This window comes from Panthera tigris, chromosome B3, assembly GCF_018350195.1.
Source record: "Panthera tigris isolate Pti1 chromosome B3, P.tigris_Pti1_mat1.1, whole genome shotgun sequence".
Taxonomy (NCBI): Eukaryota; Metazoa; Chordata; class Mammalia; order Carnivora; family Felidae; genus Panthera; species Panthera tigris.
In genome coordinates, this window is record NC_056665.1 from 73,564,978 (window position 1) to 73,586,465 (window position 21,488).

The window sequence follows — 21,488 nt, forward strand, 5'->3', positions numbered from 1 at the left end:
CATAGGGCTTGCTGCTATCAGCGCAGAGCTTGCTTCAGATCTTCTATCCCCCTCTCTCTTTGCCCCTCCCCCCGACTCATGCTCTCTCTCTCTCTCTCAAAAATGAATAAACATTAAAAAAAAGACAGAAACAATGAAAGAAATGTGTGTATACATTAATTAGTATACATACATATATTACCTAGGCCTGTCCACTGAGAGGGCCTAGAAGCACTGGCATTCCTACAGGAATGGTCACACCTTGTGCTCAGATTTTGGTTTCAAAATGCCATTCTCCAATAAAAGAAACCAAGGAACCCTGGAGAAATGTCTGATTTTAAAAATTTTTTTAAAATTTATGTTTATTTTTGAGAGAGAGAGTGAGTGGGAGAGGGGCAGAGAGAAAGTGAGAGAAAGAGAATCCCAAGCAAGCTCCACACTGCCAACGTAGAACCCAATACGGGGCTCAAACCCACAAACCATAAGAGCATGACCTGAGCAGAGATCAAGAATTGGAGGCTTAACCAGCTGAGCCACCCAGGCACCCCAGAAATGTCTGATTTTAGAGCTGGTACAAGGAAAATACAAAAGTCTGGAGCATCTTGTGATACCAGAAAGGAAAGGAGTTTCAGAGGATTGAAGGAATCAACATGAAAGAGCTCCCCAATATCCAAATGGAATAATATGAACAATAAATAGTGTAGTATTTGCTATAATCCAAAAAGTGTAAAATAAACATAGATATGTCTATATTAATATAAATAAATGACTGAAAACATAACTGAATGGTGGAGGAGAAATACATTTTCTTTATAGAAGAATTCCAAATAATGTATGTAGATATTCTTCCTTACAGGAGGTGGTACTTAACCACGTCTCCCCGACTTTATGGAATATAGAAAGGGGATAATATTTGAACTTTGAAGGCAGAAGTCTGGTAAACACTACCTTAACTAAGTCAACAAGATTAACATCACCAGTTTGTTGTGGATATCGTTAACTTCCTGATGTGATGAGAAGAGCACTGCATCTATGTGGTATTCTTTTTAAAGTTGTGTCATCACAGCATTGTGCAACGATCACCTCTAGTTCCAAATTTTTTTACCATCTCAAACAAACTCTACTCATTAAACAGTAACTCCCCATTCTCTCCTCCCGCTCCATGTCAACCTCTAATCTACTTTCTCTATAAATTTGACTATTCTAGATATGTCATATAAGTGAAATCATACAATATTTGTCCTTTTATGTCTGACTTATTTCACTTAGCACGTTCCCAAGTTTCTTTCATGTTGTGGCATGTATCAGAACTTCATTCCTTTTTATGGCTGAATAATATTCCATTGTATGGATATAGCACATTGTTTATCCATTCATCTGTTGATGGACACTTGTGTTGTTTCCACCTTTTGGCTATTGTGAATAATGCTGCATTAATACTGTGAACACTGATGTACAAGTATCTGGTTGAGTCCCTGTTTTCAATACTTTGGGGCATATACCTAGGAGTGGAATTGTTGCATCATATGGTAGGGCACCTATACGTTTAATTTTTTGAGAAACCACCAGACTGTTTTCCAGCAAAGGCATCTTGTACATTCTCACCAATAATATACTGGGGTTTCGATTTCTCCATATCCTCCCCAACACTGTTTTCCTCTTGAAAAAAAAAAATAGTCATCCTAACAGAAGTGAAATGGTATCTGATTGTGGTTTTGATTTTCATTTCCCTAATGAGTAATGATATTGAGCATCTTTTTATGTGTTTATTGGCTGTCTGTATCTCTCCTTTTATTAATGTCTATTCAAATCATTTGCTCTGTTTTTATTTTTTTTTTATTTTTTTTTAACATTTATTTATTTTTGGGACAGAGAGAGGCAGAGCATGAACGGGGGAGGGGCAGAAAGAGAGGGAGACACAGAATCGGAAACAGAATAGGAGCCATCAGCCCAGAGCCCGACGCGGGGCTCGAACTCACGGACCGCAAGATCGTGACCTGAGCTGAAGTCAAACGCTTAACCGACTGAGCCACCCAGGAGCCCCCATTTGCTCTGTTTTGAACAGAGTTGCCTTTTTGTTGTTGAGTTGTAGAAGTTCTTTATACATTCTGGATATTAAACCTTTATCGATTATATGATTTTCAAATATTTTCTCTCATTCTGTGGATTGCCTTTTTGCTCTCTTGGTAGTGTTCTTTGATACACAAAAGTTTAAATTTTTTTTTAATCTTTTTTTTAATGTTTACTTATTATTGAGAGACAGAGAGAAACAGGGCATGAACGGGGGAGGGTCAGAGAGAGAGGGAGACACAGAATCTGAAGCAGGCTCCAGGCTCCAAGCTGTCAGCACAGAGCCCCATGCGGGGCTCAAACCGCGAGCCATGAGATCATGACTGGGACTGAAGTCAGACCATTTAACTGACTGAGTCACCCAGGCGCCCCCAAAAGTTTTCAATTTTAATTTTTCAATTTAAGTTTTTAATTTTTAATTTTAATAGAGTCCCACTTATCCATTTCTTTTTTTGTTGCTTGTGCTTTTGTTGTATTTAGAAACCATCGCCAAATCCAAGGCCATGAAGATTTGCCTTTACATTTAGATGTTTGTTCGATTTTTTGTTAATTTTTGTATATATCATAAGGTAAGGGTCCAACTTTATTCTTTTTAAAATATTTTTTTAATGTTTATTTTTGAGAGAAAGAGAGACAGCGTGAGTTGGGGAGGGGCAGAAAGAGAGGGAGACACAGAATCAGAAGCAGGCTCCAGGCTCCGAGCTGTCAGCACAGAGCCTGATGCGGGACTTGAACTCACAAAATGCGAGATCATGACCTAAGCTGAAGTCGGACACTTAACCAAATAAGCCACCCAGGCATCCCATAAGTATTTTATTCCTTTTGATCCTATCATAAATGGAATTGTTTTCTATGGACAACTAATTTTTTCAAGTTTATTTTCATTTATTTTGATAGCGATGTAGAGAGCAACTGGGGGAGGGGCAGAGAGAGGGAGACAGAATACCAAGCAGACTCTGCACTGTCAGCACAGGGCCTGATGCAGGGCTTGAACTCACTAACCATGAGATCATGACCTGCACCGAAATCAAGAGTCAGATGCTCAACTGACTGAGCTACCCAGGTGCCCTAGGCAACTAATTTTTTTGACAATTTTGTTGAGGACAGATAATCCTTTCTTTTCTTTTCTTTTTTTTTTTTTTTTTGAAAAGATAATCTTTTCAACAAATGGTGCTGGAACAATTGGATGTCCATATGCAGAAAACAAAACCAAAACAACACACTCATACACATGAAAGAATTTTAATCCATAGCTCATACCACATAGAAAAATCAACTCAAGGGGTGCCTGGGTGGTTCTGTCGGTTGAGCACATGATTTTGGCCCAGGTCATGATCTCATGGTTCTTGGTTTCAAGCCTCATGTCTGGCTTTGCGCTGATAGTGCGGAGCATGCTTAGGATTTTCTGTCTCTGTCTCTGTCTCTGCCCCTCCCCTGCTCGCTTGCTCTCTCTCAAAAATAAATAAACATTAAAAAAATTAACTTGAAGTGAATCATATTCCTGATTACAAATTCAAAAGTATATAGTCCAGATTTCTAGAGTTTCTAGAAGAAAACATGGGAAAATCTTTGTGACCTTGGGTTAGGCAAAGATATCTTAGATATGACACCAAAAAGTGCTCCATAAAAGAACAAATTGGTAAGTTGGACTTTATCAAAAGTAAAACCTTCTGCTCTTCAAAAACCACTATTCAGAGACTGAAAACACAAGTCACAAACTGGGCATATATTTGATAAAAGAGTTTCTTCTGAATATATGAAGAATTCTCAAAAGCAGTAATAAGAAAATAAATAACCCAATTAAAAATGGGCAAAAGAATCAGACACTTCACCAAAAATATATACATAGATGGCCAATAAGCACATGAAAAGATGTTCCTCATCATTAGTCATGAGGAAAACACAAATTAAATCACAATAAGGACCTATTACATACCTACTGGAATCTTTAAAATTAAAAAGACTTGGGGCTTGAGCATCTGACTTTCAATTTCGATTTCAATTTCGGCTCAGGTCATTATTCCAGGGTCATGGGATCAACCCTCATATTGGACTCTGTGCTGAGTGTGGAGCCTGCTTGGGATTCTCTCCCCACCCTTCCTCCTCTGCCTCTTTCCCCCGTGCTCTCTCTTGTTCTCCCTCTTAAAAGAAAGAAAGAAAGAAAGAAAGAAAGAAAGAAAGAAAGAAAGAAAGAAAGAAAGAAATGGCTGAACATATTAAGCACTGGCAATAACGTGGAGAACTTGAAACTCTCATACATTGCTGGTGGGAATGTAAAACAGTACATCCTCTGTGGATAAGTCTGGCAGTTTCTTCAAAAATTAAACATATACTTACCACACCTACTATATGATCTAGCATTCAGCTTCTAGCTAATTACCCAAGAGAAAAAGAGCTTAGGTCCAAAGATTTGTGCATGAACATTTATAGCAGCTTTATTTGCTATAATAGCTCTCAACTGGAAACAACTCAAATGTTCATCAACAGATGAATGGATAAACAAACTGGTATATACATACTGCTCTATATAAAATGAAACGTGAAATGAAGTAAAGTGAAATACTAGTCAGCAACAAAAATAAAAGAACTATCAATACATGCAGCAACATGGATGGGTTTCAAAATAGGTAAGCTGAATGTAAGAAACCAGACCAAAAAAGAGTACATATGATTCTATGTAGATAAAACTCTAGACAACGAAAACTGATCTGTGGTGATAGAAAGTACTCTGGTTACCTGAGGAGTGAAGTGTGGGGAGGGTTCAGAGGAATGGTTTACAAAGGAGCATGGAGCTCCTTTTGGGGATGATGGATATCACTTCATTATCTTTATTGTTGTGATGGTTTCAAGGATGTACATGTGACAAAACTTATCAAACTGTGCATTTTAAATATAGACAGTTGATTGTATGCCAATTCTATCTCAATAAGTTTGTTTAAAAAGTTACCAATCTGATGTACAGTTAAAGTCATTTGTTTCAGTCCCCATATCCCCCCAATTTTTAGGAATTGCTTTTAAATTATATTTTTGAATATGTAAACCAATTATATTTTCAAAAGATGAAATCATATAATGAGTTAAATTCAGAAATTCTAATCTCAGAAACACTAGAAGATAAAACAAATTACCAAAAAAGGTTACTTAGAGAAGTAGGGAGGGAACATTATAGAGGTGACGATACGGAATTATTTGTTAACTTAATTTTAATTAAATTCTTTTTGGGGCGCCTGGGTGGCTCAGTCAGTTAAGCAGCCGACTTCGGCTCAGGTCATGATCTCGCGGTCCGTGAGTTCCAGCCCCGCATCGGGCTCTGTGCTGACAGCTCAGAGCCTGGAGCCTGTTTCAATTGTGTCTCCCTCCCTCCGACCCTCCCCCATTCATGCTCTGTCTCTCTCTGTCTCAAAAATAAATAAACGTTAAAAAATTTTTTTAAAAAAATAAATTCTTTTTTAACTTTTTAATTTTTTTAAACATTCTTTTTGAAGTTTATTTATGTTGAGGTGGGGGAGGGGCAGAGGGAGAGAGGGAGAGAGAAAGAATCCCAAACACTGTCCATGCTGCTAATACAGAGCCCAATGAGGGGTTCAAACCCATGAACCGTGAGATCACGACCTGAGCCAAAATCAGGAGTCAGACACTTAACCAACTGAGACACCCAGGGGTTCCTGAGCAATAGCTACTTAATATCACCTTTAATTAGAATTTAATGAGAATTCAGGGTGCCAAATTCTGCCTGGGATTCTATCTCTCCCTCTCTCTGCCCCTCCCTTGTTCTCTCTCTCTCAAAATAAATAAATAAATTTTAACAAAAAATACCTTTGCTCAAATTTCTATTAAGTCATTGGCTTTCTTTTTAAAAAAGATCTTTGTATATTAAAGCTATTAGTCCTTTGTGAGTTAAGTAGAAGATATTATTTCCCAATTTGTCACTCAGTTTTTGACTTTATGGTGAGTTTGGCCATGCAAAAGCTCTTCTTTTAGTCAGAATTATCATTCTTTTCTATTATTGTTTCTAGATTTTTGAATTTTTAAAAAATGTTTATTTATTTTTGAGAAACAGAGAGAGACAGAGTGTGAGCAGGAGAGAGGCAGAGAGAGGGAGACACAGAATTCAAAGCAGATTCCAGGCTCTGTGCTGACAGCCCAACACAGGGCTCAAACTCACAAACTATGAGATCATGACCTGAGCCAAAGTCAGATGCTTAACCGACTGAGCCACCCAGGTGCCCTGTTTCTAGATTTTTGAATCATAGGAAGGTTTACCCGCTTCATGGTTATAAGTTTTCATCTGATGTCCTCTTCTTGTACTTGTACATTTCATTTCTATATTTAGATTTCTGAGCCATTTGATATTTAGTCTGATTAATGATGTAAAATAGAGACCTAATTTTATTTTTTTCCAAATGGCTATCCAGTTGTCCCAATTCTATTTATTAAAAAACTCAACTCCCCTCCCAGTTGAACTCCCCACATTTAGCATACCTTTTCCAAAGGTACATGGTTCTATTTCTGGACTTTCTAGTCTACTGAATTGGTCTGGATGTTCATCCATGCACCAATATCATACTTTTTAAATTATAATGCCTTCATAATACATTTTAATATTGGATGCAGCTAGCTATCCACCACACAGGACACTGAAAATTGTCAGGGTTTTCCCGAATATTCTTGTTTGTTTTAGTCATTTTTTTTATGTGAACTCTATGATCAATTTGTTTAATTCCAGAAAACAGCCTGCTGGTGTTCGTTACTGTGATCATGTTACATTTATAAATTAACTTAGAAAGAACGGACATCATTAGGATGTTGACTCTTCCTATCTAAAAACAAGACTTACTTGGGGCGCCTGGGTGACTCAGTCAGTTGGGCGTCTGATTTTGGCTGCATTGGTGGGTTCGGGCCCCGCGTCCGGCTCTGTGCTGACAAGCTCAGAGCCTGGAGCCTGCTTCAGATTCTGTGACTCTCTCTGTGTCCCTCCTCTGCTTGGGGCTCTCTGTCTCTCTCTCAAAATAAATAAATAATAATTAAAAATAAAGAAATAAAAATAAAAAATAAAAACAAGACTTACTTTTCCATTTATGTTTTTTGCCTCTTTCAGTAATGTTTTAAAGTTTTCTTCATATACATTTGCATATTTCTGTTGAGTTATTGCCTAACCATTTTACCTGCTTTGCTGCAGGTAAAGACTCTATTTTAAATAGAGTCTTCTTTCCTATTATGTCTTCTGATTATTATTTGAATATGGAAAGGTTACTGTATTTCTTTTTATTAATTTTATAACATTATTCTTTACTAAATTTTCTTTTTATTTACATTTTCCTATTGATTCTTTTCGATCTTTCAGATATACATCATATAATCAGCTAAAAAGATATTTTTATCTTATCTTAAGTGACAGTGGCATTCTCGTCTTATTCCTAACTAGCAAGAAAGAATGTCTTAAGTGTTTCCTCATTTCAAAACATGCTAGCTTTTGTGCACATGTGCATATACACACACACACTTTCTAATCATGTTAAGGAAATATCCACTGATCTCTACTTCAATGAGATTTTAAATCAGAAATGGATGTGAATTATGACAAATGCTTTACTAGCAACTGTGGAGATCATCATGGTATTTCTTCTTAGAAATATCACTATAATAAATAACATTAATGGATTTTGTAATTTTGAACCATCATTTCATTCCTGTAATGAACATCACTTGGTTGTAATGTATACTTTTTACAATGTGTTGTTGGATTCTATTTGCTAATATCTAATTTAAATTGTGGGGTGCCCAGCTCTTGATTTCGGCTCCGGTCAGATCTCATGGTTCATGGGATCGAGTTCAGCATTGAACCCCATGTCGAGCTCCATGCTGACAGCATGGAGCCCGACTGGGATTCTCTCTCCCCCTCTTTCTGCCCCTTCCCCAGTGGTACATGTGCACTCTCTCTTCCTCTCTCTCTCTCAAAATAAGTAAACTTAAAAAGAATATTTTTGCATCAATAGTCTCAAGGGAGACTGTTCTGTTGTTTTATTCATGTATACAATCTTTATCATTTTTTGCTATCAATGTTAATTTAAGTTTGTTTCATAAAAATTTTTAAAAGTCTCCTTTTTCTATGATCCAGAATATTTAAATAGAATTAAGACTATATTTAGAAAAAACATTTATGTGATGGTTTGAGTTGTGAGCTGAACTAACTTATTTTATGGAACATCATTTTTACTTGAAAGAACAACTAACAAACTATGGTTATTCCAGCTTGGGTATTTGGTAGAAATTTTCTCAAAAATAAACCAAATGAACTTCTCACTTCAAGGAAAACGGTGATAGTATTTGTTGACAATGATGAAATTCAAGCTTTCAGACAAATACTAGAATTATGGAAAACTTGTATCTGCAACTGTAAGCCTGAGAGCATCCCAGTATTCAAAGACTTTTCTGACGAAATAAGTAGTGATATATTACAAAGTGATTTTGGGGGCACTTGGGTGGCTCAGTCGGGTAAGCTTTCGACTTCGGCTTAGGTCATGATCTCACGGTTCTTGGGTTTGAGCCCCACGTCGAGCTCTGTGCTGACAGCTCAGAGCCAGGAGTCTGCTTCAGACTCTGTCTCCCTTGCTCTCTGCTCCTCCCCCACTCATGTTCTGTCTCTCTCAAAAAAATGAATAAACGCTAAAAAAAATTTAAGTTATTTTTAAGTATTATATAATAAAATGTGTCAATACTTAATATTGTATGTCAATCTGCATAACTCAGTGAACCAGTATTTTCCAAATGACCAGTTTGGTCCAAATGTAGGATGTTACATGTTCATTGCATGGTGTTAGACCCCACATTGCAACTAGCTTTTAACAAGCTCCCACTTCTTGCATTTTGGTGGAATAGGAAAGAAAAATATTCACAATTATCTGAATAGGCTATTAAAATGCTACTGCCTTTTCCAACTACATATTTGGGTGAGTTTCAGATCTTCTTCACACACTTCAACCAAAACAGCATATACTGCAACAGCGTGAATGTAGAAGCTAAGTTCTTGTGCCAATTCTGCTTTGTGTAAAGTCGGATAGTAAGAGATTATAAAACTAAAACACCACCACTCTTCTCACTAAATTGTTTTTATTTTGGAAGATATATTAATTTTTCATAAGTTATATTAATATTTAATTGACTTATTGTTTTCAAATGAACTAATAAATAAATATTTTTTAAATTTCTTGGTTTTAAATGCTAATACTGTAAATATTGATAGACACAATCCACATAAATAAAAGTTTTTTGGCAAGAGGGCCTTCAATATTTTTTTAATGTTTATTTCTGAAGGAGAGGGAGAGAGCGTGTGAGCAGCAGAGGGGCAGAGAGAGGGGAACAGAGGATTTGAAGCAGGCTCTGTGCCGACAGCAGACAACCCGATGGGGGGCTCGAACTCATGAATCATAAGATCATGACCTGAGCCCAAGCTGGACGCTTAACCGACTGAGCCACCCAGGCATTCCAATAATTTTCAAAATGTAAAGGAGTTCTGAGGCCAAAAAGTTTGAGAACCACTAGTGGATTCCTCAGGAAAAGCTCACGTTCATTTTTTGTCAGCAACCTTTATACCTGAACACAACGTAAGGAGAAAAATGTAAGGAGAAAGTTCTTGGGTCATATTTTCTTTTTGAAAATCTTGAAAATGCTATTTCACTGTTTGTAGCATAAAATGCTACTGTAGAGAAGTCTGATGACAGTCTATTTTTCTTTCCCTTATAAGTGACTTGTACTTTTTTGTCTGGATGTTCAAAAGGGTTTTTCCTTACTTTTAAGACCAATCGTTTTATTAGAAAATGTTTTGGTTTTGACTGTTCTGGGTCAGTTTTCTCCTATACACAGTATGTATGTAGAATTAAGTCTTATTTTATTTCAGGAAAACTTGTTCCAAGTTTTGTTTTAAACATTTGTTCTGATACATTGCTCTCTGGTTTTCTTTGGGGGAATAAATGTGCGTGTGTGTGTAAAATCTCTTTTGCTTGTTTTCTATATCCATCACTTTCTCTTAAAACCTTGTATTTTTTAAAAGAAAAACTATTCTCCTTTCAGCCCTTACTTGTGCTTTTTTCCTCATTTTTTTTATTTCAGAAAAAAAGTTATAATTTTTTTTCCTGATATGTTAGTTCTTATTTAGAAATGTTTTTAATGTTTATTTTTCAGAGAGAGAAAGAGAGAGGCAGAGTGTGACTGGGAGTGGGTCAGAAAGAAGAGGGAGACACAGAATCCGAAGCAGGTTCCAGGCTCTGAGCTGTCAGCACAGGGCACTGCGCGGGGCTCGAACTCATGAACCATAGCCAACCCGAGTGAGCCGCCCAGGCGCCCATTGTTAGTTCTTATTTAATGTCTGTTCTCTATCCATATCACTTTGTAACTTTTCTATTTCGGATTTATACTATTCTTTCAAACACCCATTATTTTCTTTCATTAAAAAATACTGGAAGAAGCTTTCATCTGCTTTGTGACCAAATTTTTTCTAGTGTGTTATTATCTATAGGAACATTATTAGGTTTATTCTTACCCCGTTTCCACAGTAACCTGAATGGGATTAGGCCATATTCTTCTTGTTCCCATTCTCAAACGAAGAAAAACTTCCTCGGCTACTAAGAAGAGGCAAGCGCTCTTGCCTCTTGCCGGCTACCAAGAGCCCAATTTTTGCGCCCAGTACGCAGTCGGGACCTCTGCCCAAGCCTCGCGCCCGCACCAAGGCCACGCCCACTCACTTAGCACACCGCCCGGGGCCCCGCCCAGGGCTCTCGCACGCCGCCGCGGGCCACGCCCAGCCTCTTGCCTCTCGCAGGTGCCAGGCTTGCTGTGTATTTTCCCGCCCTTTTCCAGCTCTTCGTGAGGAGAACTGGATGATTTAGGTGAGATACCAGGGCTTATAAGATCATGGCGGCCAAGCGGGTAGGGAATGTAGTTAGAAAAGAACTACTGGTCTTGAGACTGCTAAATCCCCCTACCCCCTTGAAAACCGGCAAGCGTTGTCCTCACAAACGCTTAACTGCCCTTCTTATAAGGGCCAACCTATTTGATTAACATTGTTGTTGCTGCCCTTGTACAAAGCCGGATATATATAGTGGGGCCTTTTCAGCAATACTTCAGACTCCCCTCCTGGTAGAAGTTAGTGTATTATGAGCAATAAATGGAAACCTAAAATGCATGGCTCTGTATAATGCCCTTGCACTGAACCGATTATTCAGCAAGATTTTATCGTGAATCTTGTTAAAAATGTTAAAGGGTGGTGCAGACGAGCCATCATTCTTGTAGCAAACCTTTCCATAAACTACTTAAAAACTTTTTTAAAGAAAATACTTAGGTGGGGAAAAAAAGTTACCTTCTGTTTTATTTTCCTAATGTAATTTTAAAGGAAATCAAACATGTTATATTCTTAAATAACATATTCTTGGAATTAAACATGTGAATTCATTATACGTATGAACTAATTGCAGCTCAGTGTGTATCAGCTCAATTATGTATTTTTAATATGTCAATTTCTTCATTTAAAATCTTACAAAGTCACATTAATGTAATTATGTATTTCACCAATTATATGGAATTAGTATTGGCAGAAAATATAGGATGTATGGGTGCCATGTCTAACACCAAGGTGTACTTGATGTGGTAGCAAGAACTTGACACAGGGAGTAAGAAGACTCAGGTTCTAATCCTAGAGTTGACATTAACTAAAGATGGAACTTTGGACAAGTCATTAAATTTCAGTGAACATCAGGTATATCTTTTGAAAAATGATGGTATTGGATAAAATGTGAAATGATTTTTGAAGTCCCTCCCAGATCTATGATTCTGAGTGTCTGTAGAGTAGAAGGGAAAGTGTATAAGCTGAGACAACATTATCATTCAGAAACCATGTTTCCCTTATATAAAATATGTCCCAAGTGGCTCATATGAGATCTTCTATTATTTGGTCCAGTACTTCCTCCTTGTTCCATCTTACTGTGTCACAGGGAGTTATTAGGAAAGAAATATATTTTTTTTAAATTTATTTTGAGGGAGAGAGAGAGAGAGTACAAGCAGGGGGTAGGGAGGCAGAAAGAGATAGAATCCCAGGCAGGTTCCTCACCATCAGCACAGAGCCTGATGTGGGGCTGAAACTCACAAACTGTAAGATCATGACCTTAGCCAAGATCAAGAGTCGGATGCTTAACTGTGCCACAAGAGGTGCCCTGACAGACAGTTCTTTTTTTTTTTTTTAAGATTTTTTTTCTGATTACAAATTGGTACATGAATTAATCTAGGAAATTTGGGGGGGGAAAGTGTAAAGGTAACACACACACAAATACCCATGATCTCACCATTCAAAAAAAAAAAATCTCATTGTCCCATTACTTTTCTAAATATATAGGTATATACTTTTTCTAAATATATATATATTTTCTTTTTTAAAACTGTATAGCAGAGTTTGTAGTCTGCTTTTTTCACTTCAGTGATATATGTACTTCCTTACAACCAACAGGAATACCCACAATAATAGTGCCTACATCTCCAAAAGATAACAGAAGCTAAGCAAACATTGTTACATAGATTTTGGAACAGCTATAATTATATAATGCTCCAGGTTATTTTTAATCTTTCTCTTTATCTGTTCCAGAATGGATTGGTTTCACTGTAACTGGTGCTGTCGAAAAGATGGAGACAATTTCTTTGTCACCAGCTGTGGTCATATTTTTTGTAAAAAGTGTGTGACTCTGGGTGAGTGACTTAACTGTTTTCAAATTCAGGCAAAAAATATTTTTAACCTAGTAATAATTATTAGCCATTTCTCTGTGTGACTTGGGATAAAAATCACATATTGGGCCAAAGGTTGTATAGATACAGTAGGAAACTCTTGATTATGGAAATTTTAGGCACCCATTGATAAAGAATGATTTAGCAAATGGAATATCTATTACTTGAACACCAAAAGGTACTTGCCAGTGTTTTGACAAGTGGCAGGGAAAGCCAAGGTTATCAGACTAATTAGAGAAAAGAGAAAAAAAAAATAACAGTAATGAATAGGAATTGGGGAAAGTTTGGTTGATAACAAGAGTAATTCTAATGGGAAATGGTCTAGCCTGTGAAATCAATTTGATTAGAAATGATGATGATGATGAAGATGATAATAGTGGTGACAGTGATACATTTGCAGTTTAAAAAGTATTTTCCACATGTACAAATTTTATATATCCTCACCACAATTCCAAGAGGTAATTATTAGTAGATCCATTTTACAAATAAGGAACTGGTTCAGATAGGATAAGTGATTTGACCAAGTTCCTGCAGTGATTAAGTCTAGAAATTAGACCTGAATTTGAGGGTTTTTTTTTTTTTAATGCCAAAGTGCTTGATTAGGGAAGATTTCATAGAAGAGCTGTGGCTTCAGTAGAGTTTTGAATAATAAACTGGAGTTGCCAAGTAGATAAAGCAGGGAAGATCATTTTAGTTTAAGAAAACATCGTGTGTAAGGGCATACATACCACACTATAAAACCATACTGCAGGGGATTGGTAGAGCATAGAGAATAAAGAAAGAAGTGGTTAAGAGATGAGGCTGGAGAGGTAGGCAATGGCCAGGTGATGGGAGGGTATTATATACAAAACTGAAGACCTTGAACTTTATCCTGCAGATGATGGAGAGCTGGGGAAATTTCTTTGTTTCGTGTTTTTCTTAAACAGAAAAATGATTCCTACTTGCTAGCTCACTCTGGCAATAATACAGAGGGAAGGCTGGGAAAAACCTTTAGTCCTCAAGGAAAGCAGAGTGAGGTTACTAGCTTCTGAAGATGTTTTTCTCTTGTTGGATCTTATAACCCTTTTAAGTTATCTGCTAATGTAACAAAACCATTTTATGGTAACAGCAGCTCACCTTGAAGAGGTTTGTCTCGGTAAAGCATATGTCATATGATATTTTCTCTTGACATGGCATTTATCTTAACAATAACCAACACCACTAAAATTTCAACTTAAAGATTAGGAATTTTAATTTTTATTCTTTCAGATTTGATTAATTAGAGAATGAGAGCAGGAGAGCTTCAAAGCAAGTTCCAAGCAAATTAGCAAAGTGAGAACAGGGCAGGAATAATTCGGTTTCTTACAGATCTACAGTGTGCCTACTGTCAGGTAGGTGGGGGGAAAAAGAGCAACTTACACCCGAAACCATTAGTACTCTTGTGTTCTTCCTAGTACTACTTGCTGGGGGGTTAGAACTGCCCTTCATCTGCAGAAGAAAATTGGGAATGTATAAAGAGGAAATGGGTAGAGGTACAGTGTGAAAGCCTTATTTGTCATCAACATACAAGTTTGCAAATATTGATTTTGAGAACAGAGCTCAAGATGTCCTTTTGTAGCACAAAGATACTCTAAATTTAGTAAGAGCCTGTTTCTTGCTAGCCTACTTGGCTATTACCATGTATTTTAGGAAGAATATACCTCTTGACCGTAAAAACTGAACATTTTTTTCCCTTCCCCCCTTAGAAAAATGTGCTGTTTGTGGAACTGCCTGCAAGCATCTGGCTCTTTCTGATAATGTAAGTTTTTCTTCTCCAACCACAAACCATTTTATCCCATTCCTGGCCTATAGGAAGTATACAAAGAGTACAGTTGATGAGTGACTAAGCACTGAAATTTTTAAGAAAGAAAGAAAGAAAGAAAGAAAGAAAGAAAGAAAGAAAGAAAGAAAGAAAGAGAAAGGAAGAAAAGAAAAGAAAAACTTGCAGATAGCAATTATTATATATTTTTTAAAAAGGGCAAACAACAGAAGAATTGTTTGTGGCTGTTGCTATCGAAGCACGAGGTAAGGAGAATTAAAACATATAGTCTACATCTCCTAGGGCAGTGGTGAGCATCCTCATATTTAGGATAGTGAAATAATAACTCGTGCTTTAGGAAGTCGTGGTACATCCTTTGCCATATTTGCTGGTATTTTATTTCATTCTGTTGTGGATATGTTCAATATTTGTCTTACTCTCTTTATAGCTGAAACCTCAGGAGAAGATATACTTCAAAAGCCCTGTGGAGACAGCTTTGCAGTATTTTAGTCACATCTCTCAGGTATGAGAAACAAAAGTGAAGAAAATCAGATTCTCCAGGCAAATTCTTTTTTTTTCTTTTTTTTTTTTTTTTAACATTTATTCATTTTTGACAGACACAGAGGGACAGAGTGCAAACAGGGGTGGGGCAGAGAGAGAGGGAGACACAGAATCCAAAGCAGGCTCCCGGTTCTGAGCTCTCAGCACAGAGCCCAGTGCAGGGCTCGCACTCATGAACCGTGAGAGCATCATCTGAGCTGTAGTCAGATGCTTACACAACTGAACTACCCAGGCGCCCCCCACTCTCCAGTTCCCACTGAGATTATTTCATAGCCTAATGGGATTTCTATCTTGGCATGTTTCTTGAGATTTTATCACTGTTTTTCTTCTCCACTCCTGTGAGTGTATTCCTTTCCTAAACATAAACATGATCCTTTGTCATATTCTGGCTGAAGATAGTGGATTTAATTTTTCTTTGCTGTCTCAGCACTCAATCCTAACCATGGTAATAGAAGAAGGGGAATTAGGCTTTCACTACATTCTGCTTTTAGCTGCTTGGGTGAGCCATCATATTTGAGATACTATTTAACATTATGGGGAGATAAAATCTAGCTGAGACACAGGGAGAAATGAAAACAAGGTCACATGAACCAGAGAAGGAGCAGACCTTTGGTTAATAACTAAACCCAGGATTAGTTAATGATCAGTAGAGAAATTATATGTAGTCTAAATTCTAACCTGCCTAATCAAGGGACCAATTACACATGGTCAAAAAATCAAGATAAAATAAATGGAAAGGGTGAGTTAATCATCACTTTAGTGAAGGGACAGTTTGGTAAAGTCAGCAATGTCTGAAAATGTGTTTTCCTGTCTGTGAAGTTGAACAACTGATCCAAGTAATATCTAGATTGTTTCATTCAGGCCTCTGCTCAAATTTTTCTCCTCAGTCAGACTTTTACTGACTCTCATATCTCAAATGGTAGCCCCAGCACTGTCTACTTCTTACCCTGCTTTATTTTTCATTGTAGCTCTTATCTAACATTATATACTTGTTTAATGTCTGAATCCTGCACTGAAATGTAGGGCCCATAAATTCAGATATTTGGTAGGTTTTTTTATTGTTATATAACCAGCTCTTTGGATAAATTTTAATATGTAGTGGACACTCAAAAAATTATTATATGAATGAATGGCACATTGATCTAAGTATCCACTTGTGTTTTAATCATCCCAGATCTCTCGAGTGACCTGCCATGGGCTTTTTTCTGCTGTCCTACTCCATGACCAATAGTTAATCACACTGCCCTAGCCTGTGAGCTTTCTTCTAATCCTAGGTCATAGACTACACCCTTATGCATAACTAGCCATCTTTCAAAAGCATACCACTAATTGTTCCTTCTTTGGTAAAGCCTTCCCTGATTCCTGTAGGCAAATTTTTGCGAAGACTTTTGTAATCCTATCCCACCTGCTCTTAACTCTGTGAAAGTGTTTTATTTGTTCTTTGTTTCTCTCACTAAACCAAAACCTTTGAAAGACAGGTATCAGCTTCATATTGCCTAATGGCTAATGAGGTACCTGGTACAAATTAAGTAAATAAGAAATGTTTGTTAAATGAATGAATGCACCTTGGGGTGCGTCCGACTTCGGCTCAGGTCATGATCTCGTGCTCTGTGAGTTTGAGCCCCGCGTTGGGCTCTGGGCTGACAGTTCAGAGCCTGGACCCTGCTACGGATTCTGTGTCTCCCTCTCTCTCTGCCCCTCCCCCGCTCATGCTCTGTCTCTCTCTCTCTCTCTCTGTCAAAAATAAATAGACATTAAAAAATAAAAATAAATGAATGAATGCACCTTAAGGCTGGGGGGGGGGTGGGTTGGAGGGAATGATTCAAGTCAAGGTCAGAGAAAGAGGCTTGAACATATAGGAACTTGTAGGTCATGGTAAGGGTTTTAAGCACAGAAATGGTGTTATCTGATATAAATTTTATTTTATTTTTATTTATTTTAATTTAATTTTATTTTTTAAATAGATATTTATTTTTGAGAGAGAGGGGGGAAGAAAGAGAGGGAGACACAGAATCCAAAGCAGGCTCCAGGCTTTAAGCTGTCAGCACAGAGCCTGACGTGGGGCTTGAACTCATGAACCTGTGAGATCATGACCTGAGCTGAAGTCAGACACTTAATTGACTGAGCCACCCAGGCGCCCCATCTGATATGTAATTTTAAAAGAGAATCTGGCTGCTGAGTGGAGAATAGATCATAGAGAAGTTAAGAGTAGAAGCAAAGAGACTACTTAAGAGGCTATAGGAGAAATCTAAGCAAGACTTCTTGAGCTAAAATGGTAGCAGTAGAAATGGAGAAGGGTAGTCAAATCTGAGATATTTTCTAGGAAGAACCGTTGTTGATTTGGATGTGGAAGATGAGAAAAAGAGAGGAATCAAAGAAGATGTCTGGGTTTTTGTCTTGAACAGCTGAGTGGGATGATTGTACTCTTTACCAAGGCTGAGAAGACCATTTGAGGGAAAATACCATTTTGGATATTAGGTTATAGATGCTTGTTAGAACTCCTGTAGGATAAATCACAAAGGCAGATAAATTTATCATTCTGAAGCTCAGGACATAGGTCAAGGATAGAGATATAAGTATGGAGCTCATTAGGATAGAGATAGTTTTTAAAGCCTTGGGACTTGATGAGATCGCCCAGAGAAGGATCCCCTTCAAAATCTAGTGATTAGGTGGAGTTAACAAAGAGAAGCAATGAATGAGTGAAAGCAAGGAGAGTGTGATATCACAGGAAACTAAGAAAGGGAAATGTTTCAAAAAGAAATAATCAGTGTTCCCCCACCCCCGCCCGCCCCACTTCAGACATATATCCATTTGCTGCCTTGATATCTTCACTAATCTTTCATATGTCCCAAACTGAACTCAGTATTCTTAACACCCTCCACCCTGCTCACCCTCCAATACACACAGGAAAATAGGCTACTTACTCTTCCTGTTTCTATAAGGGTAAATGATAACCATTATCCACATAACAATCAAACCAAAAATCTAGGAGTCATTCTTGATTCCTTTTTCTCTTTGCATATCCAATCCATTATTAAATCATGTCAGTTCTGTCTCTCTAAATACTTGAATACTCTCTATCTCCAGCCTTCTAGTTTATTTTTTTTAATTTTATTTATTAAAAAAAAATTTTTTTTTAACGTTTATTCATTTTTGAGACAGAGAGAGACAGAGCATGAACGGGGGAGGGTCAGAGAGAGAGGGAGACACAGAATCTGAAACAGGCTCCAGGCTCTGAGCCATCAGCACAGAGCCCGATGCAGGGCTGGAACTCATGGACCATGAGATCATGACCTGAGCCGAAGTCGGACGCTCAACCGACTGAGCCACCCAGGCGCCCCTCCAGCCTTCTAGTTTAATCTATCATTGTTTCTTTCCTAAATTACTATAGTAGCTTCCTAACAGTTCTTTTGATGTCCAGTCTCTCCTTTTCCTATCAATTCTCCATATTGAGGCCAAGAAACCATTCAAAATATAGGTATGATTAGTTCATTTCCCTATTTAAAACTATTCAGTACAACCATTGCTTTGAGAATAAAGTCCAATGCTCAACATGGTCCATAGGGCCAGGTCTGCTTTGGTCCCTGCTTATCCCTTTAGTCTCACCTCTTTTCCTCTCCCCCTATCCCACTATATACAGACATATTGAATCTATTTTAACTGTTTATATAAATATTTTCTCTCTTGTTTCTGGACCTTTGTACATGCTGTTTCATCTGTCTAGAACATTATATCCTCAAACATATATAGGGATAAGTACACACAGTACCTACAATATAATACCATATTGCCATATCGTATTATAATTTTTTGTTTGCTCATGTTGTCTTATGAGGATAGGGGCAGTATTAATCTTATTCATCTTCTATATAACCTCCTAACATAGTACCAGGAACACAGTAGGATTCAGTAAGTATTTTTTGAAAGAATCAATAGAATAATCTTTCCTATTGAGGTTTTCCTTTAATATAGTATATGAAGTATGGTAAAGGGGTAGTACTGGGAAAACTATTGAAGTAGAAATATTGAGACCAAATCTGCATGCTAGCTTGCAACCATTTCTTTGAGCCATTCATATTCCTTCACATGTAATGTGAAATAATAATACTCATCTTAGTTCTTATAAAGATCAAGTGAAATAATGTTATGAAAATATTCTTAAAGTTGTAAAGTACTGTATTAGTTTAAAGAATAATGTGGAGGGGCACCTGGGTGGCCCAGTTGGTTAAGCATCCAACTCTTGATTTCAGCTCAGGTCATGATCTCATGGTTCATGGGTTCAAACCCCACATTGGGCTCTGCACTGACAATGTGGAGCCTCCTTGGGATTCTCTCTCTCTCTCTCTCTCTCTCTCTCTCTCTCTCTCTCTCTGTTCCTCTCCTACTTGTGCTCTCTCTCTCTCAAAATAAATAAATAAACTTAAAAAATTAAAACAGAATAATGTGGAGAACTCATAGTAGATTATGGAAGGTCACAAACCTGCAGGAAAATAATTAAAGATCATATAAGTAAAAAGAAGTTTGGATTTTTAAATTATTTTCAAAGTATAAAATACATGTCTACTTTTTAAATACCAACTTTATAGACATGTACCTTATGTACCAAATTTTCCCCTTTGAAGTTTTCATTTTAGTGTTTTTAGTATATTCACATAATTATGCAATCACTACTACCTAATTTTAGAGTATTTTTATTACTCCTAGAAGAAACCCTATATCTATTAGCAGGCACTTCTCAAATCCTCTCCACCCTCCCCAGCCCTAGGCAATCACTAATTTACTTTCTATCCCTATAGGTTTGCCTATTCTGGACATTTCATAAATATGGAATTAATGTGTGATCTGTTGTGACTGACTTCCTTCACTAAATATGATGTTTCTAAGGATCATCCACGTTGTAACATGTATTAAGACTTCAGTAGCACTTCACTCTTTTTATAACCAAATAATATTCCATTATATAAACGGGTATATGTTTCATGTATACATTCATCAGTTGAGAGATATTTGGGTTGTTTCTACTTTCTGGCTATTATGAGTAATTCTGCCATTAACATTTGTGTGTAAGTTTCTGTGGGGGCATATGTTTTCATTTCTCTTGGATGTATATGTAGAAGTTGACTTACTGAGTCAAATGGTAACTATGTTTAACTTTTCGAGGAAATGTCAGACTGTTTTCTCCAGTACTGACACTATTTTACATTCTAATCTGCAGTGTTTGAGGGTTTTGATTTCTCCATATCTTCACTAACTCTTATAAACTCTTAACTGTCTTTGATTATAACTATCCTAGTGGAGTGAAGTAGTATCTCATTGTGGTTTTGATTTGGGATTCCTCTCTTGACAAATGATGTTGAGCATCTTTTCCTGTGCTCACTGGCCATTTGTATATCTTCTTTAAAGTTCTGTTCAGAGGCACCTGGGTGGCTTAGTTGGGTAAGCATCCAACTTCAGCTCAGGTCATGATCTTGCGGTTCATGGATTCGAGCCCCGCATCAGGTACTGTGCTGACAGCTCAGAGCCTGGAGCCTGCTTCAGATTCTATGTCTCCCTCTCCCTCTGCCCCTCCCCAGCTTGTGCTCTGTCGCTTTCTCTCTCTCAAAAATAAATAAACATTAAAAAAAATTTAAATAATAATTCCTTAATCTTATCCAATTCTGCAGCTGTTATAATTATTTTAAAACTTTGTTTGAATTGGGTTTCTATAAGGTCTATATAGTTCAGTTGGTTGTTAATGTCTCAAGTTTCTATAAGTTTCCTTTCATTTCTTTTTTTATTAGTACTGAAGAAAATGTTCTTTTGTCTTATAGAGTTTTCTCCAGTGTGGATTTTGTTCATTGTATCCCCGTGGAATCATTTAATAATGCTTGTTGTGCTCTGTATTTCCTTAATCAGAATCATTTGATTGGGGGTGAGTGGGAGGCAAGACTACTTTACAGCAGTGTTGTGTTCCACCAAGAGGTACATAAGGGTCTTCTGTCTCTTGTTTTATGTGATTGTAGCCAATGATGAACTTTACATTGATCCATTAAGTAATTAGGAGTTGCAAAATGCTGGGGTCCCTGCATGGCTCAGTCAGTTGGCTGTCCAACTTTGGCTCAGGTCAAGCTCTTGCAGTCTATGAGTTCGAGCCCTGCATTGGGCTCTGTGCTGAGAGGGATCAGGGCCTGGACCCTGCTTTGGATTCTGTGTCCCTCTCTCTCTCTGTACTCTTCTGCTCTCACTCTGTCTCTCTGTCTTTCTCTCTCAAAAATAAATAAACATTGAAAAAAAAATTTTTTTAAGGAACTGCAAAATGCTAATATTTAATTCTGTCATTTCTATCTCATTTTTT

The 21,488-nt window shown here is 37.3% G+C and overlaps 2 protein-coding genes across 7 annotated transcripts in view; one reads left to right on the forward strand and one right to left on the reverse strand.

Annotated features, from left to right (window-relative positions):
• The window catches only part of SLC7A8 (solute carrier family 7 member 8), a 78,543-nt gene extending 67,798 nt beyond the window's left edge, over nt 1-10,745 (reverse strand). Inside the window, exon 1 of the mRNA XM_042989398.1 lies at nt 10,589-10,745. The gene's annotated coding sequence lies outside the window, so the exon portion shown is untranslated. The remainder of the gene's footprint in view (nt 1-10,588) is intronic.
• A 102-nt stretch (nt 10,746-10,847) lies between these two features.
• The window catches only part of RNF212B (ring finger protein 212B), a 36,340-nt gene continuing 25,699 nt past the window's right edge, over nt 10,848-21,488 (forward strand). For all 6 annotated transcript variants that reach the window (XM_042989406.1, XM_042989402.1, XM_042989403.1 and 3 more), the window contains exons 1-4: nt 10,848-10,934; nt 12,680-12,780; nt 14,541-14,593; nt 15,042-15,116. In XM_042989406.1, coding sequence (XP_042845340.1) covers nt 12,681-12,780; nt 14,541-14,593; nt 15,042-15,116 — 228 coding nt within the window. In that variant the 5' untranslated portion in view covers nt 10,848-10,934; nt 12,680. The remainder of the gene's footprint in view (nt 10,935-12,679; nt 12,781-14,540; nt 14,594-15,041; nt 15,117-21,488) is intronic.